Genomic DNA, 27,981 nt, shown 5'->3' with positions numbered 1-27,981 from the left:
TATTACAAATTGTGCTGCCAAGAACATATGTGTACACAGATCTTTTTGGATGGATGTGTTGGGTTCCTTAGGATATATCCCCAGGAGGGGAATTGCAGGGTCATAGGGTAGGTCCATTTCTAGCCTTCTGAGAGTTCTCCAGACTGTTCTCCACAGAGGTTGGACCAATTGACATTCCCACCAGCAGTGCAGGAGGGTTCCTTTGACCCCACAGCCTCTCCAGCATTTGCTGCTGTTCCCTTTTCTGATGTGTGACATTCTCACAGGAGTGAAGTGATATCTCATTGTTGTCTTGATTTGCATTTCTCTGACAATCAGAGACTTGGAGCATTTTTTCATGTGTTTCTCGGCCTTTTGGATCTCTTCTGTGTTGAATATTCTGTCCAAGTCCTCCCCCCATTTTTGGATGGGGTTATTTGTTGTCTTGTTGTTGAGTCTGGCAAGCTCTTTATATATGTTGGTTATTAAACTCTTATCTGATATATGGCATGTAAAGATCTTCTCCCATTCTGTGAGGGGTCTCTTGATTTGGGTAGTGGTTTCTTTTGCTGTGAAGAAGCTTTTTAATTTGATGTAGTCCCATAGGTTTATACTTGCCTTAGTCTTCCTTGTAATTGGATTCGTTTCATTGAAAATGTCTTTAAAATTTATGTGGAAAAAAGTTCTGCCAATATTTTCCTCTAAGTATCTGATAGTTTCTGGTCAAACATTCAAGTCCTTGATCCACTTGGAATTTACTTTTGTATTTGGTGAAATACAGTGATTCAGTTTCATTCTTCTGCATGTTTCAACCCATTGTTTCCAACACCATTTGTTGAAGAGACTCTGCTTTCCCCATTGAATAGTCTGGACCCCTTTGTCAAAGATTAGATGTCCATACGTGTGGGGCCTCATTTCTGGGCTCTCAATTCTATTCCACTGGTCAGTGTGTCTGTTCATGTTCCAGTACCAAGCAGTTTTGATGACAATGGCCCTACAATACAGTTTGAGATCTGGGAGTGTGATGCCTCCGGTTCTGTTCTTTTTTCTCAAGATTGTTTTGGCAATTCTAGGTCTTTTCTGGTTCCAGATAAACATTTGTAGCATTTGTTCTATTCTCCTAAAAAATGTGCTTGGGATCTTGATGGGGATAGCATTAAATTTGTAGATGGCTCTGGGTAATATATTCATTTTGATGATGTTAATTCTTCCAACCCATGAACATGGAATATCTTTCCACTTCTTTGTGTCTTTTTCAATTTCTTTGAGTAGTGACTCATAATTTTCAGTATACAAGTCTTTCACTTCTTTGGTTAGGTTTATTCCTAGATATTTTATTGTTTTTGTTGCTATAGAAAAAGTAACTGATTTCTGGATTTCAATTTCTTCTAACTTAGTGTTTGCATAGAGGAATGCCACTGACTTTTGAATGTTAATTTTATAGCCTGACACATTACTGTATTGCCTGATGATTTCCAAAAGCTTCTTGCTGGATTCCTTAGGTTTTTCCATGTATACTATCATGTCATCTGCAAATAAGGAGAGTTTGACTTCTTCTCTTCCAATCTGTATGCCTTTAATTCCTTGCTCCTGCCTGATTGCTATGGCAAGAACTTCCAACACTATGTTGAATAGTAATGGTGATAGTGGGCAGCCCTGTCTAGTACCTGATCTGAGGGGAAATGCTTCCAGTTTTTCACCATTGAGTATGATGTTGGCTGTAGGTTTGCTATATATAGACTCCACTATCTTCAGGAATTTTCCATCTATTCCTATTTTTTGTAGTGTTTTGATCATAAAGGGATGTTGTATTTTGTCAAAGGCTTTCTCTGCATCTATTGATATGACCATGTGGTTTTTGGTCTTGCTTTTGTTGATGTGGTGGATCACATTGATTGATTTACATATATTAAACCAACCTTGCATGCCTGGGATGAACCCCACTTGGTCATGATGAACAATTTTTTTGATATACTGCTGTATCCGGTTGGCTAGAATTTTGTTCAATATTTTTGCATCTATGTTCATCAGAGATATTGGTCTGTAGTTTTCTTTTTTGGTTGTGTCCCTGTCTGCTTTTGGTATCAGGGTGATGTTGGCTTCATAGAAGCTGGCAGGGAGTATTCCAGTGTCTTCAGTCTTCTGGAAGACTTTTAAAAGGAGAGGTATTAGTTCTTCTTTGAAAGTTTTGTAGAATTCATTTGTAAAACCATCTGGTCCAGGACTTTTATTTTTGGGAAGATTTTTGATAACTGTTTCAATTTCATTAGCTGTGATGAGCCTGTTCATGTTATCCACTTCCTCTTTACTTAGTTTTGGAAATTGGTAGGTATCTAGGAAATCATTCATTTCTTCCAGGTTCTCTAGCTTGGTGGCATATAGTTGTTCATAGAAGCCTCGCATGATATGTTGAATTTCTGCAGTGTCTGTTGTGATTTCTCCTCTTTCATTTACTATCCGATTTATTTGGGTCTTCTCCCTTTTTTGTTTTGTGAGTCTGGCTAAAGGTTTGTCGATTTTGTTTACTCTTTCGAAGAACCAACATTTACTTTCGTTGATCTTTTGTATGGTTTTCCTATTCTCAATGTTATTTATTTCTGCCCTAACTTTAGTAATTTCTGTCCTTCTGGTTGCTTTAGGATTCCTTTGTTGTTCTTCTTCTAGGTCTTTGAGATGTGCAATCAGGCTGTTTATTTGTGCCTTTTCTTGTTTCCTAATGTGTGCTTGTATAGCTATGAACTTCCCTCTTAGGACTGCTTTAGCTGTGTCCCAAATATTTTGATAGCTTGTGTCTTCATTTTCATTGACCTCTCGAAACATTTTGATTTCTTCCTTGATTTCCTCTTTGACCCAGAAGTTGTTAAGAAGTGTACTGTTGAGCTTCCACATTTTGGCACGGTTACTAATCTTTTGTTGATTGTTAAGTGTTAGTTTAATTCCACTGTGGTCTGAGAAGATGTTTGGGATGATTTCAATGCTCTTGAATTGGCTGATACTGTTTTTGTGGCCTAACATATGGTCTACCCTTGAGAATGACCCATGTGGATTTGAGTAAAATGTGTATTCCAGTTTCTTGGGATGAATGACTGAAAATGTCCAATAGTTCTAGTTTATCTATCTCTTCATTTAGCTCCCTTATGTCTTTACTGATTTTCTGCCTGGATGATCTGTCAAGTTGAGATAGTGGGGTGTTGAAGTCCCCTACTATGATTGTGTTACTGTTAATATATTGCTATAGCTCTTTCAGTAGAAGTTTGATGTATTTAGATGGCTTCTCATTGGGTGCATAGATATTAATAATTGTTAAGTCCTCTTGATTGACTGATCCTCTGAGCATTAAGTAGTGTCCATTCCTATCTTTTTTAATCTTATCTGTTTTAAAGTCTATCATGTCAGATATGAGAATAGCTGTTCCTGCCCTTTTTTGTGGGCCATTGGCTTGAATGATAGTTTTCCATCCTTTCACTTTAAGTCTGTGTTTGTCTTGTTGAGTTAGGTGAGTTTCCTGTAGACAACATATTGTTGGGTTGTGTTTTCTGATCCATCTTCCTACTCTGTGTCTTTTAATAGGTGAATTCAGGCCATTGACATTTATTGATATCAAAGATTGAAGATATTTTAACACCATTCTTGTAGAGTTTTAGAGTGTTTTGATATATGTCCTATTTGTGGTGGTCTGGTTGTTTATAGGAGACCTTTCAGAACTTCTTTCAGGGCAGGCTTGGTGATGGTTGCTTCCTTCAACTGTTGCTTGTCTGAGAAGGTTTTGATGCTTCCATCTAGTCTGAATGACAGTCTAGCAGGATATAGTATTCTTGGCTGAAAGCCTTTCTCATTGAGCACTCGATAGATATCTTGCCATTCTCTTCTGGCCTGTAGTGTTTGTATGGAGAAGTCTGCTGCTAATCTTATGGGTTTTCCTTTGTAGGTGACTCTTTGTTTTTCTCTTGCAGCCTTGAGGATCCTTTCTTTATCCTTATTCCTTTCCAATCTAAGTATGACATGTCTTGGTGTCTTTAGGTCTGGGTTAATTCTGTTTGGGACCCTCTGGGCTTCTTGAATCTTTATGTCTTTGGTGTTGTCTAGACTAGAGAAATTTTCAGCTATTATGGCCTGGAGAATGCTTTCTTCCTCTCCTTCTCTTTCTTCCTCTGGTAATCCAATAATGCATATATTGTTTCTTTTGAAGTCATCCCATAGGACTCTGTTGTTGTTTTCAGCATCTCTTAATCTCTTTTTGAGATCTCTTACTTCTTTTTTAGTTGTCTCTAATTCATCCTCAATCTTGCTAATTCTGTCTTCAGCCTCATTGATTCTATTCTCTCTGCCCTCTACTGCTTTCTGGAGTTCATCTGTTTTGTTGCCCTGCTCTGATACTGTTTTAGCTTGTTCAGCTAGTTGCCTTCTTAGCTCAGTGATTTCAGCTTTCAGCTCTCTAATAACCATGAGATTATTAGAATTTTCTTCCATATTCTCATTTGTTGTTCCTGCATTTCTGATTACAATTTTTTCAAATTCTTTACTCACTCCTGTTATTATTTCCTTAGCTAATGTTTGGATGTTGAACTCGTTGTTTTGTGCTTCACCCTCTGGAGGACTTTTAGCTGGACTCTTGTCCTGGTTCGAGTCTCCAATATTTTTTCTTGTTGTTTTAACCATTTTATATAAGTTAACAGTTTTTTCAATCCCTGAGTTGGAGTTCAGTGGTGTAAAAGCCTTTTTTTTTTCCCCCCTGTAGGCTATGGGAGCCTGAGGGCTTTTAAACTTATCAATAGGCTTCTTAGTTTAATCACTGACTCCTGACCAAGAGATAAAGCAGGGTGTGGCAGAGATAACCCAGTGGTTATGCAAAGAGACTTTCACAGCCCCTCAGCTATGCCACCGAGGTATAGGTCTTCTCCTGAGTTTTCCCGGTTAGATCTCTGTACCCTGGTGTCCCTCCCTGTTGCTGCTCCAGATTCTGAGGGTAGTAGCAGTGGACACTCAGAGTTGTACTTGGTGAGTCTCTGGGGAGTCCTTTCCTCCCTTCAGCTGTCCCCTTGTTGGTGGAGTAGACTGGAGGTGGTGTCTCCACTGACAAACTGTTGAACTGTTAGCAGTCACTTAATCTCTCCTTAGGCCCCTCTCTCCTCTCTGTCACCAGCCACGCGTGTTTGTACTCACGGGTGATTTACTGGGTTTCTGTGGTCATTCTAGTCCTGTCTTGTTTCTGTCCGGGTGGTCTCCTTTGGTATTCCTAGTTGATCCGGGAGAGGAGAGGAGAGGAGAGGAGAGAAAGCTATCTGCTGCTCGTAGCTCCGCCTCCGGAAGTCGAATCACATCTGCATTTTTTAATGAGACACATACATACCTGAGCACCATTCCAGCATTTGCCATTCCAGGGTTCGAACCCCGAGCTCCATGGGCTGACCCACCTGCCTGGGCCCCGAAAAGCTTTTGCTGCTCCAGGGCCTGATGACTGGCAGATGGCTGTCGACTGGAGGCCTCTGCTACCATCAGCGAGCACATGTTTCTAAGTTTTGTCAGTTTTTTAGAAGAGGAAAGACCAGGACCTCACTCTAGCACATGCAGCGCCAAGGACAGAACTCGGGGCCTCGTACTTTGCAAGTCCAGTTCCCTGCCACTGGGCCACCTCCTGGGCCACTGTCGTGTGCTGTATGTCTCACAACAAAGCGAGCTGGGGGACAGAAGCTGATAGTAGGAAGAGCACGATGAAGAGAAACACATCACAGTACTGCGCTGTGTTTATTTATTGACATCATACATTCATGCTGCCTTTTTATAAGAAGGTCTATATGTTTATTTATTTTCATTTTTTGTTGCCCTTGTTTTTATCATTGTTCTGGTTATTATTATTGTTGTTATTGCTGTCGTTGTTGCCAGATAGGACAGAGAGAAATGGAGAGAGGAGGGGAAGACAAGAGAAGGGGAGAGAAAGACAGACGCCTGCAGACCTGCTTCACCATCTGTGAAGCGACTCCCTTGCAGGTGGGGAGCTGGGGGCCTGAACCGGGATCCTTAAGCTGGTCCTTGTGCTTCACGCCATATGCGCTTAACCCGCTGCGCTACCACCTGACCCCTAAGGTCTATATGTAATTGGACTTGTGTTTTTATTGTTTTAATATTACTTATTTATTGGCAGAGAAACCGAGAGGAAAGGGGGAGATAGAGGGAGATAGACAGAGACAGTGCACCACCAATTGTGAAGCTTCCGCTCTCAGGTGGGGACTGGGGACTTGAACTGGGTCTCTGTGCAAGGCAATGTGCTCTCAGCTGGGTGTGCCGCCGCCCTTCCCCCGACCGGGGCTCTCAAGGGTTAGTGGTGGCTGTTCTGAATGCCCTGGCTTTTCTAAAGCTTCTACTGATCGCATTTGGCCTGAAAAAATCATCCTAGTTGTGGGATCTGAAAACACAAGATGACTTTTGCTTGATTTTATTTTATTTTATTTTATTTTATTTTATTTTATTTTATTTTATTTTATTTTATTTTATTTTATTTTATTTTATCAGAACACTGCTCAGCTCTTGTTTACTGCAGTGCTGGCGGTTGAACCTAGATCTTTGGTGCCTCAGGCACAACCACTATGCATAATGGGATGGGTGGTGGCTCTCTCCCTCCTTCTCCCTCTTCCTCTCCTTCTTCTTCTCCTCCTGCTCCTGCTCCTTCTCTTCCTCCTCCTCCACCTCCCTCTCCCTCTCCCTCTCTTTCTGCTCCTGCTCCATCCTCCTCCTCCACCTCTTCCTCCTTTTCTTTGTAACTTCCCAGATGTAAATAAAACTTTCTCCTATCTATGTTCAAAAGTAAATGGAAGTTCACTTTTAAACAGTAGGGTGGCAGATCACTGGGGTTCAGTCCTGTGAGTTGACTCTGTCTTGATATTTTATGCTTATGCACCTGTCAGTGGAGATAGTGCCATGTGTGTTAAGTATATGTGTTTTGACATATAAGAATAGATTTCATCCCCCCTCCAAAAAAAAAAAACCTCCTGGTAATAAATTGGAGTCTATTTTAAATAACCAAGTTAGGAGGAAGCCTGTGTAGGAGGTGGTGCAGTGGATATAAACATTGGACTCTCAGGTATGAGGTCCTGAGTTCTACCCCCAGCAGCCACATGTACCAGAGTGACGTCTGGCTCTTTCTCTCTCTTCTTCTAACTTTCTAATAAATAAACAAAAATCTTTAAAGAAAAATCAAAAAGGAAAAGAAACTGAAGGTGCCAACATCAGCACTTGCTCATCTCTCCTCCTCCTCTCTCTCTCTCTCTCTCTCTGTCTGCTGAAGTATTTTAAGCATTTGCAGAACTCAGACATGGCATTGTCATGTCTGCCTACTCTTCGGGTCCACATCTTAAATATCGTGGACTTCTGTTATGTAGCCACACGTGGCCCCACCTGATAAGATGAAGCGTAACTCGTTGGCAGTGATAGGCACCCACCCACCTTTACATCTTCCCTCGTCCTGTTCACATGTGATCTGCTCTGAGGACAGCAGTCAGGATACCCAGCTTCCCGGGAGCTGGTAACATGCCGGGAAGATCTGGCTGGTGATCCTGCCGTAGCCGGGGAAGGCTTGTGCTTTCTCGAGCTCCCTGCCTTCTGTGCTGTTGTGAAAGGGACTCCCCAGAACTTTCTCATTTCCCGAATCTGACACTCGACACCCAGTAGACACCTCACTCCCCCACCCAGCCCCCCAACTTTTGGTAGCACCGTTTTTTCTGTCTTTGTGAATTTGACTATGTTATCAGATACTTCACAGAAGTAGGATCATTCATTTTTTGTCTTTCTGTGATTGATTTATATCACCTAGAATCATGTTCTCGGGGTGCATTCTTATCTCATGTGCTAGAATTCCCTTCCTTTTAAAGACTGAATAGAATTCAAATAGATCATGCTTGGTTATAACTATGATTTTAAAATTATTTTTGCCAAGCCAGTGCTATTCGTGACTTATTCCAAGTGATTTTTTACAGTCAATGAGATAGGTAGGGTAATTCTTGTGAATTGCGGGTCATTTCAGTGATGTTCTTATAAATAGCTAATTTTTAAAAATTTCTTTATTGGGGGATTAATGTTTTACATTCAACAGTAAATACAGTAGTTTGTACATGCATAACATTTCTCAGTTTTCCATTTAACAATACAACCCCCACTAGGTCCTCTGTCATCCTTCTTGGACCTGTAATCTCCCCACCCACTCAACCCAGAGTCTTTTACTTTGGTGCGATACGCCAATTCCAGTTCAGGTTCTAAATGTGTTTTCTCTTCTGATCTTGTTTTTCAACTTCTGCCTGAGAGTGAGATCATCCCATACTCATCCTTCTGTTTCTGACTTATTTCATTTAACATGAATTTTCTAAGCTCCATCCAAGATCGGCTGAAAACGGTGAAATCACCATTTTTTATAATTGAGTAGTATTCCATTGTGTATCTAGACCACAACTTGCTCAGCCACTCATCTGTTGTTGGGCAATAAATAGCTGATTTTAGTCAGAAATAAAAATTAGCAGAATGATTTGGTTATGTGGGCTTGGGCATTCATTCTGTGGTTTTGGCTTTTGGCACGTGCATTTTCCCTGTCATTATTAGATGTGATCTGTATTCTTTTAAAAGCAGTTTTAACATTCCCTCTGTGAATTTTCTGTTTTCTTCTTTAAGATACCTACTGGAAAATGCCCTTTTTTTTTTAGGTGGGGGAGCTTACTACAAATTACTTCTCTATGTGAATATCTTATTTTGAAACACAGTTGAATAATTTGTCTTAAACTGTTGGTTTTGTTTTAAACTGTTGACTCTGTGGTTGCCTTGGCATATTAAGAAGAGAAAAAATTCACTGGAAAAGACACTAACATGACCCCAAGTCTACCCTTTGAGCTTGTGTCCACAGAGTGCAGTTAAATGCGACCTAAAAATCAAGCATCTTTATTATTTTTTTAAGATTTCATTTATTTATTCATGAGAAATGATAGGAGAGAGAAAGAACCAGACATCACTCTGGTACATGTGCTGCCAGGGATTGAACTCGGGACCTCTTGCTTGAGAGTCCAAAGCCTTATCTACTGCACCACCTCCCAGACCACTCTTGCATCTTTATTTAGGTATTCACACTGGAAATATTCTTCATTGTTTTCAGGAGTAAAGTCTCTGAAATTCTCCTTAAACACATTTTCTTGCCACAGAGGTAGCCGGCTCTTTAATACACAGAAATCAAGATAGTTGTCCAGCTTCTCATCGGTGGATTCTCACCGTCAGCCTTGGACTTAAACTGACACATAGACTTGATTTCTTAGGCACCAGAGTTGCTAGCACAATCTGCTGCATTATGAATTCATGTTTTTTCGCCCTTTATTAAGCATCTTGAAGGCTGCCCCAATAGCTCTGTGACACTGGCGGCCTACTGTGACATCACAAACGCTGTCATAAGCGGGCCTGGCTACGGATTGGAGCCGCCCAGGAGGTGCTGGTCGGATGCTGTGCTCCCACATTGTGAGGCCTGCCCAGTCAGAAGTGTCGTCACTCGGGTTAGAAAGTCCTCACAACAGCCGGGTGAGGCTGGCAGCCGCAGCAGCGGCACAGGTCTCCTAGTCTGACTGTTTGCGTAGCGGGAGGCCGGTGGATGTGGTGGCACCAGCATAATCTATGTCTCAGGCGTCCTACAGAAGAGGATTCTTCTTCAGGGGATCTGGGGAAAAAGGTAAATCATCGCCTCTCTGCGTTATCTATCTCTTTATGTCTGTTTATTTATTTTCCCTTTTGTTGCCCTTGTTGTTGTAGTTATTACTGTTGTTGCTATTGATGTCGTCATCATTAGATAAGACAGAGAGAAATGAAGAGAGGAGGGAAAGACAGAGAGGGAGAGAAAGACAGACAGCTACAGACCTTTTTTCACCACTTGTGAAGGGACCCCCCCCCCTGCAGATGGGGAGCCGGGGACCCCAACCAGGATGCATAACATTTCCCAGTTTTCCACACAACCCCCCACTAGGTCCTCTGTCATCCTTTTTGGACCTGTATTCTCCCCCCCCCACCCCACCCACAGTCTTTTCCTTTGGTGCAATATGCCAACTCCAGTTCAGGTTCTACTTGTGTTTTCTTTTCTGATCTTGTTTTTCAACTTCTGCTTGAGAGAGAGATCATCCCATATTCATTCTTCTGTTTCTGACTTATTTCACTCAACATGCTTTCTCTCTTTGTGTCTTTCTCTGTATCTCTCTTGCACTCATTAAAATAAAAAATATATATATATTTTAAATTGTCTCATGAGTTTTTACACTGTTCAGCATTTATATATAGTTTAAAATTTTTTTTATCTTTATGTGTTGGATAGAAATAGTCAGAAATTGAGAGGGTAGGTGGAGATAAAGCCGGGAAGAGACAGACAGCTGCAGCCCTGCTTCACCTCTTGCAAAGCTTTCCCCCTGCAGGTGGGCTCTGGGGGCTTGAACCTGGACCCATGTGTGCTGTAACATGTGCTCCACCAGGCGCACCACCACACCAGCCCCGATCCAGTTTTACTGTAGTTAAGGAATCCATATAGTTCCTCCCCAGGTTTCTAGCAATCGGATTTGCATGAATGGGCATGGCAGCTGTTCTTGCCACCGGACATTTTAATAGAGCCATTGTTCAGTAGCTGGATGGTGACCACAGAATGACTCCTATTCACCAACTGACCAATTCTCTCAAGGGTCTCTCAGGCTGTTCGCCAGTTCTGTAAAACACCTACCAGGGAGGTGAATGTGGGCACCATGTCATCTCCCTGCCCAGGTCCTGGCTGTTAGAATACGGTGCTTCTCTTTCATTTTATTGTGTTCTGCTTCATCTCGGAGATGCACTTTCTCAAGGCCAGAACCTCAAAGCTACACTAATGTACAGCTGTGGTTGTCAAAGGGTGTGGTGCTCAAAATTCCTAAGGAGCATAGGAGGGACAAGACTGCTGTTATGGTAGTGTTTAGGTGTATTTTTATGTTTCTCTCTTTGTGTTTTTAAAAAAGTGTATTTATTTGTTACCGGATACAGAAACTGAGAAGGGAGGAAGGGAGAGAGAGAGGGAGAGAGAGAGACACCTGCAGCCCTGCTTCACCACTCATGAAGCTTTCCCCCTGCAGGTGGGAACCAGGGGTTAGAACCTGGGTCCTTGTGCACTGTGATATGAGCACTTAATCAGATGCGCCACTGCCTGCCACCCTGCCCCCCCTTTTTTTTTTATCAGATCCCTGCTCAGCTCTGGTTTATGATGGTGCTGGGGATTGAACCTGGGACCTTTGGTGCTTCAGGCCTGAAAGTCTTTTTGCATAACCATTTAACTGTCCCCTCTGCCCTGTGTTCCTGTTTATACTAATCACACTAAAAATCACGAGGGGGCAAACCGTCAACCCCTCAGCACACATCAAGGCAGTGGTACCAAGCAGTGCCAACCGGTAGTTGCATTCCTCCACATCTTTCTCCTCCTCCTCCTCTTTTTGTAGTTGTTTTCACTGTCCTTCCTGCACAGTTTAACAAGAAGTCCATTTCACTTACAAATAAACCATTACTATTCCCAGTTATCTTGACGGTTGAGGATGTACTTCTGCCATATTCTGAGTCTTCTCAAAGCAGCACTGCTACGCAGTGAAGGTCACTGGTATCTTTGAAGAAAAGGGCTTGAGTTCTTGGCTGAGCTGGTTTCTTTCTTCCCTCCCCCAGCTCCCACCCCCCACTGGACATGTTTTTTTTAAGATTTTTTTTTATTAGAAAAAAAAGAAAGAATTTTTTATTAGAAAAAAAAAGAAAGAATCAGATATCACTCTGGTACATGTGCTGCCAGGGATTGAACTCAAGACCTCACTCTTGAGAGTCCAACACTTTATTCACTGTGCCACCTCCCAGACCACCGAACATGGTTTTTCAAAGTAAACTAGTCAGTGGACAAGCTCAGGCTGTTCACATGTAAGTATTTAAGAATGCATCTTCTCGGGAGTCGGGCAGTAGTGCAGTGGGCTAAGCGCAGGTGGCGCAAAGCACAAGGACCGGCATAAGGATCCTGGTTCGAACCCCGGCTCCCCACCTGCAGGGGAGTCGCTTCACAGGCGGTGAAGCAGGTCTGCAGGTGTCTGTCTTTCTCTCCTCCTCTCTGTCTTCCCCTCCTCTCTCCATTTCTCTCTGTCCTATCCAACAACGACAACAACAATAATAACTACAACAATAAAACAACAAGGGCAACAAAAGGGAATAAATAAAATAAATATTAAAAAAATTTTTAAAAAAGAATGCATCTTCTCAAAAGCAAATAAAGTGAACTTGTCACTTCAAGGAGAATAGTGGACTGTATTGATAAATTCCAAGCCTACAGGGAGGGGTTTTGAAATCTGTTATGTTGAGCTTGATAGCTTCCCAATCTGCATGGCTTTCTGATCTGCATGAGATCACAAGACATGTCGGTGGTTCTGGAGATCTGCTGCCTTCAGTAAGCCATTATCACCCTCTCGTGGTGTCACACACTCAGCCATGGGCAGAGACCCCTCCAAAATACAAGACAGATTTGAAGGTAACTGATGTGGTTTCAGAATCCACCCGGCAATTGGGGGTTCAGTCACTGCTTCAACGGTAGACTGTATGTCTCTCATACTGAGGCCCTGAGTTCTATCCCTGGCCCCGCATTGGCTACAGCAGTGCTCTGGTCTCTCTTTCCCTATCTTTCTGATTAAAAAAAAATTGAAAGAGAGAAAAGATAGATAACCACTTGTTGAGTTCTTGTATATTCCCATAGAGAACAAGTTTTCCTGATTTTTTTTCTTCTGATAGTCCATCCGGAAGTAGGTATAGGATATTCTTTGATGCTGAAACACTTGTTTCACCATGGTATGACCTCTTCTCTCCTCTGTATTTATTTATTTATTTATTGGATAGAGACAGAAATCGAGAGGGAAGGGAGAAGACAAAAAGGGAGGGAGATAGAGAGACACCTGCATGCCACTTCACTGCTCACGAAGCTTCCCTCTGCAAGTGGGGAGCCAGGGTTTGAACCTGGGTTCTCGGTTCTTGTACACTGTAATGTGTGTGCTTAACCAAGTGAGCCACCACCCAGCTTTCTCTCTCCTCTCCTCCTCCTCTCCCCTCCCCTCCCCTCCCCTCCCCTCCCCTCCCCTCCCCTCCTCTCCTCTCCTCTCCTCTCTTCTCCTCTCCTCTTTTTTCTCTTCCATTCTCTTCTTTCCCCCTCCTCTGCTCTGCTCTCCTCTCCTTTCTTCTTGTATCCTTTTCTTTTTTCTTTACAGAAGTTAATTTTCTTTTATATATTAACTTTAATGAGAGAGATGCAAGGGGAGAGAGAGGGAGAGAGAACAAATGAAGCACTGCTCAGCTCTGGCTTCTGGTGCTTCTGGGAATTGAACTTGGGACTTTAAAGCCTCAGGCATGAAAGGTTTTTTACACAAACATTTGATATCACCCCAGCCCACCATGACCTATTTATTTTCTTTGTAAAATAATGATGATAATAATAATAGTTGTTATTATTTTACCAGAGCACTGCTCAACTCTGGCTTTTTGTGGTATGGGGGGTTGCACCTGGGACCTGGGAGCCTCAGGAACATACGTCTACAAACCTTATGCTCTCTCCTTTGCCCACCCACCCCAGTAAGTATTTCTTAGCCCAAACAATTTAAGCTGGGCAAATGCTCTGGGGCTAGGTGGGCTGAATTTGCTTCTTTGGCTGCTTTAAGTGTCTCTGCTCTAGCGTCACCCTTCTCTGTCTAGCTGCTACTCCGGCTCAGATTAAGGTCCAGGTTAAGGTGTGACTTCTGCTGAAAGTCCTTAGCTAACAGTCCAGGCCTGTGCTAATCGTTCTGCTCTGTGCCCCTGTGATGTCTGTGAGCTGCACAGTGCGGCTGGTATGTTTACACTGAACAGTCTGCTGCTCTTGCCCAGGCGTTCGTCTGATCAAATCGCCTTTCTACACTAGTGCTCCTGGCACAATGCTCACCACGTAAAACATTCTCTGCTTTCGGATTGCCCGAGTTTACCTTTCTGGGGTGTGATGCTGTGAGTCAGTCTCAGGATAACCTGATGAGAATCGAGCCGTTAGCAACTCTTTTAAGGGCAGGTGGATTGGAAACCACTGCTCGCTAAAACGAGGACACACACACACACACACACACACACACACACACACACTCGCTCACTCCAATATCTGCGTGAGATCCTGAGTTCTCCCTACTCCCCTTTGTGACAGGAAACAGTGACTGACTTCACTCCCAGTCTTTGGTTAAGTCATAGTGAATAGTGAATCTCAGCAAAATGATTCAGAGCTCGTAAGGCTATACAAGTCGATATGACCAAGTTGTTCCCTTATTAAAAACTTGGCGGCTTTGGCTTCCGGAGGAGTACTGTGCTTTGCAGCTAGGGAACTGGTAGCTAGCTCCGGTCCCCTCTCTCAGCCTGGGCTGGGGCAGATGGTAGGAGGCAGCCATGCCAGCTCCACCATGTGAGCTCACGCTGGTAGAGGCACCAAGGGCCAGGAAGCTACTGGGGTTTGAGGCCTGTGCTGTTGGTGCTTGGAGGTCTGGCCAAGCACAGAGATTCTCATCAGTACACAGATTATGTCCATCTTCTAACTTATTAAGACATATCCACCGGATTGAAATTCCGTCTCCAATTTCTCCTAAGAAGCTGGAGATGAAAGTTTATGTTCTGGCCTACGTCGAGCGTCACTGTTAGCAGTCCTGAGTCCTGGGTCCTGGGTCGCAGTGAGGTCGTTAAACTGCTTTGGAACTCTGCGCCTGGAATATTCTTAGCCATCGAAGCATGGGAACGGAAAGTGAGGGCCATGGGTTCTTTGCTATCTATCACATCAGAAAATGACTATTCCAGGACAGTAACCACCTCCTCATGGTAAGTACCCCAGCACGCCGTTCACTTCTTAGAAACAGGAAACAGGAAGAAAACGGAAATCGGCCAGTCACAATGCTGAGTAATGTTTCTTTAAAAAAAAAAAAAAGAGGTGGCCTGGGAGGTGGTTCAGTGGCCAGAGCCAGAAAAGAGTTAAACAGAAAAGCACGAGGTCCTGGGCTTGAACTCCAGCGTCCAAACGCCAGTGATGTTTTGCGTCCCCCCCACACCCCTCTAATACATTAAATAGTTTTTTGTTTTTTTTTTCAGTAAATAAATAAATAAAAAAGGCTCAGCCTTAATCCTCAACCGTGATCCCTTTCACAGGTCTCTGTAGCTGGATCAGGCACCGGAAGAGGCTCCCCAGCTGTGACTCTAGTGCAGCTGCCTTCTGGCCAAACGGTCCACGTGCAGGGAGTGATCCAGACACCACAGCCATCGCTCATTCAGTCACCACAGATACAAACTGTTCAGGTCAGCTGCCTGCCGGGGTGACCTTCTCGTCTTTGATTCTTAGGAGTTTGTTTTGTTGTTTTTTTTCCTTTAACCGGTTCTATCTATCCTATTTCTTCTCTGTATAACTCTTCAGCCCAAATATTTTTGTTAGGTGCTTGGAAGGAGTTCCCCCCCCCCCCCCCATTGCTGTGTGGTATGAAGGCAACGTGTGTTCCTGCTCCATGTGTAGATTTATGTGGCTTCAGAGCGCCAGCTTCCGTGGCGCCTCTTCGCCGAGTGAGCAATTGTCTGTCAGTTGAAGACTTTCCCTGCTGTCTGTTGCTGTGCTGAGACTCGGGGGTATTTAGCACAGCTCACCAACTGCTTAGAGACATTCCGAGGATCTCTGGGGGAGGGTCATCTGATAGGCATCTTGCTTTAAGGTGGTAGTGCTAATGCTGGTTTTTTGTTTTGTTTTGTTTTTTTATGAGATCCACTTTAGTAATTTATTTTAGTTCCGTGGCTGTCATCTAGAGAAACTAGCACACTATTACTATATTAGTGTTATGTTTATATAACCAAGTGTCCCTGTCGGGCTGGCCTTGCTTTTTTATAGACACGATGATCAGTACAGTTCTGAGCCAGAAGTGTGTTTCATTATTATAAGCTTGTTCGTGAATCCTTAACATGTCTCAAAAGCAAGACCTTTTTGTGTTTGCGTCACTAAGCACACATCTTAAAGCATACTTTTCTTGTTTTCTGAACTTCTGATCCTTGTCTAGGTTGGTTGTGATTCCCCTTGGAATTGCTTGACCCTAACTGGCAGACTCCTCTGCGAGGAGTAGGTAGATGTCTGGATTGAAACTTGTGTACTTGAGTGCAGTTGACTGCAGAGTAAGGACGGGGGATGGAATGTGATACCGGAAGGACCGGGCCCACATTCACCCAAGCTGTGGTTCTCTTTGTGGCCAGAGGTCTTCCCTGTGTTGCTCAGAAGGGTAAGAAAGTCTCAGCATCATCCGTGTTTGTCCGTGGTCCTCTTAGTTTCTGGGGCTTCTGGCTCCTTTCAACCCTGATAATAAACAAGGATGTCCTTTCACTCTCCTCACTGTAGTAAGATTTTTACCAAGGTGCAGAGATCTTTACTTCATTTGCACCTGATGAATAGGGAGTATGACATTTAGAAGCTTTTTTAAAAATTTATTTTGCTAAGCAATGATTTAATAATCTTCAGAGAGAAAGAGAGAGAGAGAGGTGCCGGTGGACCCTGGCCTGCCTGTTGAACTCAATCTCTGTATGAAATGCAGTTTTCACCTTGCTCAAGAAACAGGTGACACCACAGCCTACCTCCCAGAGAGAGGGAGCTCTTAGGACTCCATAAAGATATTCGAGAAGCCCAGAGAAAAGGATTAACTAGAGAGGGCTGGGGACACAGCATAAGGGTTATGAGAAGAGACTCTCACACCTGAGGCTCTGAGGTCCCAGGTTCAATCCCCAGCCTCACCATAAGCCACAGCTGAGCGGGGCTCTGATCTCTGTCAATCTCTCTTTCCCCTCACCCTCCTCATTAAAATAAAATAAATTTTAAAAGAGAAAGAAAATGATGACTATGGGCTATGGGCCCTGGGTTCTGACCTCTGCTACATTCGTTTCCCTAAAGAGTTCTTTCTGTTCCTTGTCGAGTAGCTTGTGTGTGGAGAGCCTATAGCCAGAGATGCCTGCTCATATGTTTGGTTGAACACACATGCTTACCCACAGACCCTGGAAAATGCATGTTCCTGTATGCACTGTTCTTGCAATAGCCTTTTTTTTTTGTTTGTTTTAAGGTGGTTAATGTTTTACAGTGCAATCACTGACACGTACAATTTCATTATATAACAGGCCTCCAAAGTCCCCAGAGTCCTTTGCTTTGGTGCAATACTGCAGTAATTTTGTTTGATTTTTCCCAAGTCAGATTTCCCATGAACTTCTAAGATTAAGTACATTTTAAAAATATTTTATTTATTAACTTATTTTGGATAGAGATAGAGGTTAAGAGGGAAGGGAGAGATAGACAGGCACGGCCGAGGGGCCACACACACCTGCCATACTATTTCACCACTTGTGAAGCTTCCTACTGTAAGTGGGCTCAGAGGCTTGAACCCAGCTCAAGTTTTTTAAACTCATGATTGCCGTAGGCCCTGGATGGTAGATGAGTGAGCATTATTTTAGTTTTCTGGCTTTAATGATCATGTTGTTATATTGTACTTGATTTGAAAAAATAAACATGTCCTTGAAAACTCTGATTCTTTTTTTTTTTTCCCCCAAAACACTGCTCATTTCTGGCTCTTGGTGATTCTGGGGATTGAACCCGAGACCTTATGCACATAGTTTTGTATGCTACCACCGCATTATTTCCCTAGCACTCCGATTCTTGTTTTAAGACAGAATTCCCGGGCTGGTAAAAACCCATCACTTGGTTAGCATGTCTGCTCTACCACCTGAGAATGAACCAGGTTCAGGCCTGATCTCCACTGCATGGAAAGGAGCTCAGTGCTGTGGTGCCTTTCTCTGTCTCTGTCTTTCTCTTTCTACCTGAAAAAGATTCAACCAACGGGCGAAAAAAAAAAAGATGAAGAAGGAAATTCCCTGTTTTGAACTTTGCGACCTACCACCATCAAACCCCGACCTACTTCTTTTAATATGAATCTTAACTAGCTTTAAATAGGTTGTTTACTCACTTCCATATAACCTAAATATTCTTTCTTGGGGGCCTGGCGGTGGCGCACCCGGTTAACCACACATATTACCAAGTGCAAGGACCCAGGTTTGAGCCTCTGCTCCCCACCTGCAGGGTAGCCACCTCACCAGTGGTGAAGCAGGTCTGCAGGTGGCTTAACTTTCTCTCCCTCTGAGTCGGCGGTAGCACAGTGGGTTAAGTGCAGGTGGCGCAAAGCGCAAGGACAGGTGTAAGGATCTTTCTCTCCCTCTGTCTCCTCATCCTCTCTCAATTTCTCTCTGTCCTATCTAATAAAAAGTAGGAAAAGAAAAAATGGCATACAGAGTAGTGGATTCACAGTGCTGGCACCAAGCCCAGTGATAACCTTGGTGATAATTAAAAGAAAATTCTTTCTTTTTTTAGAGCTATCTAATGTCTAATTTGGGGGGCCATGGTTAAGTGCACACATTACAGTGCACAGCAGTGAAGCAGGGCTGCAGGTGTCTTTCTCTCTCCCTATCTCCCACTCCCCTCTTAATCTCTCTCTGTCTCTATTCAGTAATAAAGAAATAATTTTAAAGATAATTTAAAAAAAACCTAATGTCTAATTGGAAGGACCCAGCTCAAGTCAGCCATGGGATTGTGAAAAATGTGCCCAGATCAAGAGACTTTCTTTTCTTCCTCTCTCCTTCTCTCCTCACTTCCTGCTGGATTCGTAAGAGGACATTCAGGGTGGGGGGCTTACTTAGTTCTTTCCTGAATCCTCCCCTGACATTGCAAACTCTCGCAGTCACTCACTCCTGGTACGCCCTCCGTGATGGGCAGCAGTCTGGCTGCGCACACCTGCTCTACAGCTGGGTGTTTGTGTCTGCACTCGCTCTCCTACCCCGGCCAGGAGCTCCGCCAGTGAGGACGGACTGTCTGCTGTGCTTTGCGGACAAGGGCCGATCACCACTGTTTGGTCAAGCGAAGCCAAGCGCGCGTGTTTTGGGGATGCATTTCGGAAACCCTTCTGTTGCAGGTAGCAACAATCGCAGAGGCAGATGGTTCTGCAGAATCAGACGGTGTAATTGACTCTCATAAACGTAGAGAAATCCTTTCACGAAGACCCTCTTACAGGTAAGTTCAGCTTCCTACTGTCATCAAGACTTTTTCCCCCCGGAAAAGGGAGAGTCCATCAAATCAATTCTTGCATTATAAACCTCGGTTTTGAATCCCAAACACGCGTCTTAATTGTCCGCATTGAATTACATTTTAGAAAAATACTGAATGAACTTTCCTCTGATGTGCCTGGAGTTCCCAAGATTGAAGAAGAAAAATCAGAGGAAGAAGGAACGCCACCTAACATCGCTGCCATGGCAGTGCCAACTAGCATATATCAGACTAGCACGGGGCAATACAGTATGTATGCTGGTGTTCCTTATAGTACAGTGCTAGCGTTAAGTCTTCTTTTGTTACATGGAAAACACTCGGGCTTGGGCCTTAAAAATGACCCGTTTTAAGATGCATCTTCACCCCCAAACTGTATCAGAGGAAGAAAAGTTCATGTTAGAACTTTTATAGAGAGATTTATAATGATGGATGTCTTATACTTTTGAAAAGTAACATGGTATCCACTGACTGCAGAAGAAAAATGGAGAAGGGGGGTAGAAACAAGGGGGGGAATTTTCCTTATTTCTGTGTTTATGTTCATGTCTAGAAAACATTTCAAACTGTGCTTTGTGTCTCTCTGCTGCATGGGAGTATAATATGATACAAATGTCTGTATTTCATTCTTGTTGGCTTTTGTTACCAACAATTACATTTTCTACTTGCTGACCTCAGAGAGCTACATGTGTTTCCTAAATCATATCTCATGTGTAACTTTTTATTACTCTCTGTTAATCTGTGCTGTGGTTTTCCCTAGAAGGGAATGGAAATATGATTCATTTTTTAAAGCTATGACAGTTGGGTAGATCATTTTACTTGAGATTTTAAGCACTGGAAGCTCTAAATAAACAGATAACATTCACATTTAGTCTTGTTTATTTTAATGGACTGCTACTTTTGTGCTTTTTGCTCCAAGTAAAGCACTAGCTTTCCCCCCCAAATCAGGAACAGTTGATGCTAAAAAAATATTTTGGTAAAAAATGATAAGAAGACTAATAAGGGGGGGGAGAGAAAAGATAAAAAGAAATGTCAGGGGGAAAAAAGTGAACAACAAAAAACGTGGCTGTAGAGGCGTTGGGTTCTGTGTGATATTCAAACGATGTTGGTTAGAACACAGGTTTAAGATTTCAGATGTGTTTTCTTTCAAAAGGTCCTCAAGTCCTAACTGAAGACGCACCTGTTAACACCAGCTGTAGTCTTCTTTAGTGTGTGAGGAAATCTGACTAAGTCTTGAGCAAGTGTGCGTTTTTCCTCTCGATTTTCAGCAGCAGACTAGTCTCTGGTTGCTAACCCCACCCCGTTGGGTGGTGTCCACCATCACACCTGACACGACTGACCTAAGATTGTTAACAGCCTGGACAGAGCATTGGGTGGATATCTCCAAAGTCATTGCTAGGAAAAGGAATCTCTTCCTTGCTGTCTCTCAGCAGTGGACTTAATTCACTGTCACTACATTGCTCTCCTAGCACATCTCTGATTTCTCGCCTTGGTGTCTGGCCCACTGGGAGACTGTGGTGGGAGTCTTCCAAGCTGGAGTCAGAGCTGTAGCCGGTTGTGTCTGTGCAGTGCAGCACAGTGGGCAGTGCAGGCTAGACTGCCTGGTGCCCTCCGTCTCCAGAGCGGCTGGAGGGCCAGAGCCACTGGGCCTGGGGCCGAGCACACCCGTTTTGTGTTTGTGTCAAAGCAGGGAAGAAACCCGAGCTGAGTGCTGGCGTAACACTAAGGCATCTAAAGACTGGGGGTTGGGGGGGTGGGGTGGGGTGGTGGCCATTGCCATCTTCAACACCTCGTGCTGTAGGGCGCGCTCGGGGCTCCGGTGACCTGGAAGGGCTGGCTGTCTCTTAACAGGCTGGATTAGTAACTGTGCACTTGAAACCCAGAAGACACTCCAGAGAGAGAAGGTAGAAGCTAGAGCTGGTGTGGAGAGGGAGTCCCTGTCCTGTTGCTCAGAGCTGGGTCAGAACCCAGCTTTTTATTATTACGTTTTATTTATTTATTTGATAGGAGAGAGAGAAAGTGGGTGAGGAGGGATAGGTAGAGAGGGGAGAGAGAGACAGAGACTTGCAGACCTGCTTCACCACTCATGAAGTGTCCCCCCTGCAGGTGGGGACTGAGGGCTTGAACCCTGGTTCCTGTGCACGGTAATAAGTGCCATAGTTCACCTACCCCCTTTCAGCTTTATTATTTATTTCTGCATTCACTTTTTTTTTTCCTAATGGTGGATGTTAGGTACCCACTTACCTTTGCTGTCTAGGAACTGAAGAGAGGAGTAAGCAAAGAGACTAAGGGCAAAGAAAAAAAAATGAAGATAACTAGTAAGAGTGGATCAGAAGTGGAAGCCAGCTGTGTGGTGGCCTCTTCCACGCTCCTGACGTTTTCCTGCGGCTGGTACCAGAGCTAGCCAGTCTGCCTCCTTCCTTCCTCCCACCCTTCCTCCCTCCTTTCCTTCCTTCCTGCCTGCCTGCCTGCCTGCCTGCCTGTGGAGCTGGACCATGCTTGTGCTTGGTCTCACTGCTCCTGGTCACGTTTTCGTTCAGACACAGAGATGGAATAAGAGAGAGTGAGGGAGAGACACAACAACAACAACTGAGTTTCTTCTGTGACTACAGCACTTCCTGCTCAGTGCTGGGGTTCAAGCCTGGCCCGCACTCATGGCGGTGCAGGTGCCCTCCCTGGCGAGCTATCTCGAGGGCCCAGAGCCTCCGTTTCTTGTGCTCTCTCTCACTGTGTGCCTGGAGCTGGGATCGACACTGACTGCCACTCACTGTGGATACTGGGGTCAGAGGGAGCAAGGAGTTCTGGCTGAGAACTAAAAACACCAGATGCTCGGAAATCAGCCTTTGATCTAGTCAGCACCTAAGATGTCACAGGAGGTCTCTCGTTGGGTTCTCCTAAAATGGACCAGTCCTTTTATAGACCCTACAATTACTTTAATCAATCAAGTCTTTATGTATGCTGTCCACAGATAAAAATGCCATTTATTGGTTCACAAAGACAAAAAAGAAAAAGGGGGGGGGGGAAGGAAAGAAGATTGCCGTTGTTTATAACGCACTTGTTAGACAGTGACATTTTTTTTTAATATTTATTTTATTTATTTATTCCCTTTTGTTGCCCTTGTTGTTTTATTGTTGTAGTTATTATTGTTGTTGTCGTTGTTGGATAGGACAGAGAGAAATGGAGAGAGGAGGGGAAGACAGAGAGGAGGAGAGAAAGACAGACACCTGCAGACCTGCTTCACCGCCTGTGAAGCGACTCCCCTGCAGGTGGGGAGCCGGGGTTCGAACCCGGATCCTTATGCCGGTCCTTGTGCTTTGCGCCACCTGCGCTTAACCCGCTGCGCTACAGCCTGACTCCCAGTGATATGTTTTCTTTCAGAAGTGGATACTAACACTGAAACCTGTTTTCGTCTTTCATTGAGGGGATGCTGTGTTACTGGACTGTGTGTTGTCTCTCTAGTCCAGTTCCACATCTCCCCAGAATATGTTAGTATGTCCCACCCTCCCTCCAGCCACCCTCCCTCCGCTGAGGCTGAGCGTCCTGCAGGGGGCCTTGCCCTTAGGACCCTCAGATCTACTTGTACAGGTAACTGTATGTGGACGTGTCTGTTCTCCCCAACCCTAGTTTAGGCATGGCTTGACAATCCTAAAGCTTTAGTACTCCCACATCTATGGAGATAGAAACAAGGACTGGTATCCTTCAGTTTTTAGAGTGGAAGAGTTCATAGTACTTGGATTTCTGGGATTGTTTTCTATGTGATTGTATGCCTGTACTTTTGAGACTGTTATAATCTTTTGTTTTTCTTTTTTTTAATTTCTTTATTGGGGAATTAATGTTTTACATTCAACAGTAAATACAATAGTTTGTGCATGCATAACATTCCCCAGTTTTCCGTATAACAATACAACCCCCACTAGGTCCTCTGTCATCCTTCTTGGACCTGTACTCTCCCCACCCACCCACCCATCCCCAGAGTCTTTTTTTTAATTTCTTTATTGGAGGATTAATGATTTGCAGTCGATTATAAAGTACAATAGTTTGTACATATGTAACATTTTCCAGTTTTCACATAATACAATACCCACTGGGTCCTCCTCTGCCATCATGTTCCAGGACCTGAATCCCACCCCCACCCCCACCCCATAGTCTTACTTTGATGCAATACACCAACTCCAGTCCCAGTTCTGCTTAGTGTTTTATTTTATTTTATTTATTTTCCTGTTTTATTTCTTTATTGGTGAATTAATGTTTTACCTTCAACAGTAAATACAATAGTTTGTACATGCATAACATTCCCCAGTTTCCCATTTAACAATACAACCCCCACTATGTCATTTATCATCCTTCATGGACCTGTATTCTCCCCACCCACCCACCCACCCCAGAGTCTTTTACTTTGGTGCAATACGCCAATTCCAGTTCAGGTTCTACTTGTGTTTTCTCTTCTGATCTTGTTTTTCAACTTCTGCCTGAGAGTGAGATCATCCCATATTCATCCTTCTGTTTCTGACTTATTTCACTTAACATGAATTTTTCAACGTCCATCCAAGATGAGCTGAAAATAGTGAAGTCACCATTTTTACTAGCTGAGTAGTATTCCATTGTGTATATATATACCACAACTTGCCCAGCCACTCATCTGTTGTTGGACACCTGGGTTGCTTCCAGGTTTCCAATGGGCTATTACACATTGTGCTGCCAAGAACATATGTGTACACAGATCTTTTTGGATGGGTGTGTTGGGTTCCTTAGGATCTATCCCCAGGAGAGGAATTGCAGGGTCATAGGGTAGGTCCATTTCTAGCCTTCTGAGAGTTTTCCAGACTGTTCTCCACAGAGGTTGGACCCATTGAAATTCCCACCAGCAGTGCAGGAGGGTTCCTTTGACCCCACACCCTCTCCAGCATTTGCTGCTGTTCCCTTTTCTGATGTGTGACATTCTCACAGGAGTGAAGTGGTATCTCATTGTTGTCTTTATCTTCTGTTTTTCTTTTCTCTGTTCCTTCTTTTTCTTTTCTTCTTTTTGACTGTAGCACTGTCCAGCTCTGGTCACATGGTGCCAGGCAGCCCTGCTTCACCACTTGTGAAGCTTTCCTCACTGTAGGTGTAAGACCCGGGGGCTTGAACCCAGGTCTTTGCATGTAGTAATGTGCAAGCAAAGCCCAACCAGGTGTGCCACCACCTGGCCCCCTCTCACAAAAAAAAAAAAATGTATGCTTTGATTGTTCGACTTTTTTCCGTGAATGACTGTCCTCTACACTTTTGTTTCTTTTTCTTTTTTTTCTCTCAGAGATTACTATATGAGATTACTTCTCAATTGGTCCAGTGAGTTAAGAGTTGAAACAAAAAGAACCAAAGGACTTTGTGTGCCAGAGTTAAAGAAATAAAATCCCAAGTGGACTGGTGCTTAGTGTACGAGTAATTACAGTTTAACAATTGAAACGTCAGCTAGCTGGTAGGTGTTTCCCTTATACTTTTGATTTATTTCCCATGAGGATAGTCTACTCTCTGGGAGGAGGACACACTTTGAAGTCGGCTTCCATCTGTTTAATTAATGGAATAGCAACAAAATGCGCTGTTCTTGCTAAGTCTTTACTGGAAGTGTAGACCTTGGCGACAGGTCTGTTTTATGCCCAGTAACATTCATCATGGTCAGAAAATGCTTTTCTGTCTCAGGAGAAGATTTTGAGAGATGGGAGTTCAGATAATGTTAGAACTAAGAAAAAAAAATAATGTTACTTTCTGTGCTTGAGATAAGCATTTGAAGTCAGTGAATTCATACATATACAGTGAAAGCAACAGAAAATTACATGGGTTTTAATATCTATTTTTTAAACTTTATTTTATTTGATAGGACCGAGAGAAATTGAGAGGGGAAGAGGATAGAGAGGGAGAGAGACAGACATCGTGCAGTACCTGCTTCAAAGAGAGAGAGAGAGAGAGAGAGAGCATCACTGTGTCACAGACAGCACAAGGGACCTCACATTTCTAAGCCCACAGCTCCCTTCCAGTGCATTCTCCCAGGCCACTCACTGTGTTGTTTTTAAAGACAATGTTGTTGTTGTTGTTGTGTTCAATCCTACTTTTATCTGACCTTGTTCTGTGCCAGTTAAGAACTACCATCCAAAACTTCGTTGTTGTTTTTCTCAGTCTTTATGTCCTTAGTCTATCTGCTTACTCCTTTCTTCAATTCTTAGACACCAAAGGTAAATGGGTACCTAACATTCACCATTATGAAAAAAAAAAAAAAAGTCTGAGTTTTGTGGACCACTTAAAAGGATCCAGAATTCTCAGGAGACATGGGAATAAACATCTGTTTCCTTCATTAAAAAAAAAACTCATATACATACATGTCAGATGTATCCATTTTAGAGTAGATGCAATTTCATTTTTTCCCTCAGCAATGGCTTTGCTTACATGCTGCCCAGACAGCTTTGAAAGCAAACGCAGAGTATGTCTACTTCATGTCAAGTAGGCTGATTAATCAGGACATGCTACTCTTACTGTAACTGAAGACTGGAGAATCTTTCTTCGCTCTTACACACACACACACACACACACACACACACACACACACACACACACACACACACACACACACCAGAGCACCACTTAGATCTGGCTGATGGGTTGAACCTGGGACTTTGGAGCCTCAGGCACGAGAACCTCTTTGCAGAACCATTGTGCTATTTGCCCCCACCCCACTTCTTGATTTTTAAGGTTCAGGTGCTCAGGGATTTGTTTTTTCCTCACTTTTCCAATTTCATTCTCAGAATTGGAGTAAGATGTGTTATTCCTTTTAAAGTGAATTCAATGAAGTCTTGTGTAAGTTTCTTTATAAATTATTGTTCTTTGAATAAGGGTGATTTTAAATTATGGTTAGATTTCTTCATGGTTTGTATTTGAATGAGTTTATAGATGCTAACATCAAGTGAAGAGTCAAATGAATCTTTTTTTTTATGGGGGGGAGTAGGGAGAGCGAGAGCAGAGTACCACTGTATTCGTGTTACGTGGTGCTGGGGTTTGAATGTTGATGGCCTTCACCCAGTAAGTCCTGCACTCCTGCAACTGAGCCATTTCCCCCTGCAATGAAACCTCACTCTAACATTTTTTTATTTTTTTAATTTTAATTTATTGCTTTATAAGATGGAAATACTGGCAATACCATAGGATAAGAGGGGTACAATTTTACACAGTTCCCACCACCAGAACTCCCTATCCCATCCACTCCCTTGCAAGTTTTCCTATTCTTTTTTGTTTGTTTGTTTTTTAATTAATTATTTATTTATTTATTTTTTCATAAGATATTACTTATATTCTTATTTTTTTAAAGGATTAATTAACAAAACCATAGGGTAGGAGGGGTACAACTCCACACAATTCCCACCGCCCAATCTCCATATCCCACCCCCTCCCCCAATAGCTTTCCCACTCTCTATCCCTCTGGGAACATGGACCCAGGGTCATTGTGGGTTGCAGAAGGTAGAAGGTCTGGCTTCTGTAATTGCTTCCCCGCTGAACATGAGCATTGACTGGTCGGTCCATACTCCCAGTCTGCCTCTCTCTTTCCCTAGTAGGGTGGGTCTCTGGGGAAGCTGAGCTCCAGGACACATTGGTGGGGTCTTCAATCCAGGGGAGCCTGGCTAGCATCCTGGTGGCATCTGGAACCTGGGGACTGAAAAGAGAGTTAACATACAAAGCCAAACAAATTTTTGAGCAATCATGGACCCAAAGCTTGGAATAGTGGAGAGGAAGTGTTAGGGGGATACTCACTGCAAACTCTAGTGTACTTCTGCTTTCTTACTTTGGTGCCATGCTCCAAACTCAGTCAATTTCTGCTTTGCGTTTCTACTTCTTTTTTTTTTTTTTTTTTTTACATGCATAACATTCCCCAGATTCCCATTTAACAATACAACCCCCACTATTTCATTCATCATTTTTCATGGACCTGTATTCTCCCCACCCACCCACCCACCCCAGAGTCTTTTACTTTGGTGTAATACTCCAATTCCATTTCAGGTTCGACTTGTGTTTTCTTTTCTAATCTTGTTTTTCAACTTCGGCCTGAGAGTGAGATCATCCCATATTCATCCTTCTGTTTCTGACTTATTTCACTCAACATGATTTTTTCAAGGTCCATCTAAGATCAGTTGAAAACGGTGAAGTCACCATTTTTTACAGCTGAGTAGTATTCCATTGTGTATCTAGACCACAACTTGCTCAGCCACTCATCTGTTGTTGGACACCTGGGTTGCTTCCAGGTTTTGGCTATTACAAATTGTGCTGCCAAGAACATATGTGTACACAGATCTTTTTGGATGGATGTGTTGGGTTCCTTAGGATATATCCCCAGGAGGGGAATTGCAGGGTCATAGGGTAGGTCCATTTCTAGCCTTCTGAGAGTTCTCCAGACTGTTCTCCACAGAGGTTGGACCAATTGACATTCCCACCAGCAGTGCAGGAGGGTTCCTTTGACCCCACACCCTCTCCAGCATTTGCTGCTGTTACCTTTTCTGATGTATGACATTCTCACAGGAGTGAAGTGGTATCTCATTGTTGTCTTGATTTGCATTTCTCTGACAATCAGAGACTTGGAGCATTTTTTCATGTGTTTCTCGGCCTTTTGGATCTCTTCTGTGTTGAATATTCTGTCCAAGTCCTCCCCCCATTTTTTGATGGGTTATTTGTTGTCTTGTTGTTGAGTCTGGCAAGCTCTTTATATATGTTGGTTATTAAACTCTTATCTGATGTATGGCATGTAAAGATCTTCTCCCATTCTGTGAGGGGTCTCTTGATTTAGGTAGTGGTTTCTTTTGCTGTGAAGAAGCTTTTTAATTTGATGTAGTCCCATAGGTTTATACTTG

At 43.3% G+C, this 27,981-nt stretch overlaps 1 protein-coding gene across 18 annotated transcripts in view; it reads left to right on the top strand.

Annotated features, from left to right (window-relative positions):
- Nucleotides 1-27,981, top strand: part of CREM (cAMP responsive element modulator) — a 134,178-nt gene that overhangs the window by 31,621 nt on the left and 74,576 nt on the right. For 13 of the 18 annotated variants that reach the window (XR_009550291.1, XM_060192470.1, XM_060192471.1 and 10 more), the window contains 3 exons: nt 15,166-15,312; nt 18,993-19,090; nt 19,230-19,372. Coding sequence is in view for 17 of the 18 variants with exons in the window: in XM_060192470.1 (XP_060048453.1) it covers nt 15,166-15,312; nt 18,993-19,090; nt 19,230-19,372 (388 nt within the window). In the remaining variant the exon portion in view is untranslated. Of the gene's footprint in view, nt 1-9,480; nt 9,671-14,750; nt 14,842-15,165; nt 15,313-18,992; nt 19,091-19,229; nt 19,373-27,981 lie in introns of those variants that run through there. The other 5 variants (XM_060192464.1, XM_060192476.1, XM_060192475.1 and 2 more) reach the window with 5 other exon arrangements.

The sequence above is a fragment of the Erinaceus europaeus genome, chromosome 6, assembly GCF_950295315.1.
Source record: "Erinaceus europaeus chromosome 6, mEriEur2.1, whole genome shotgun sequence".
Lineage (NCBI taxonomy): Eukaryota > Metazoa > Chordata > Mammalia > Eulipotyphla > Erinaceidae > Erinaceus > Erinaceus europaeus.
This window is presented reverse-complemented; position numbering and strand designations above follow the sequence as displayed.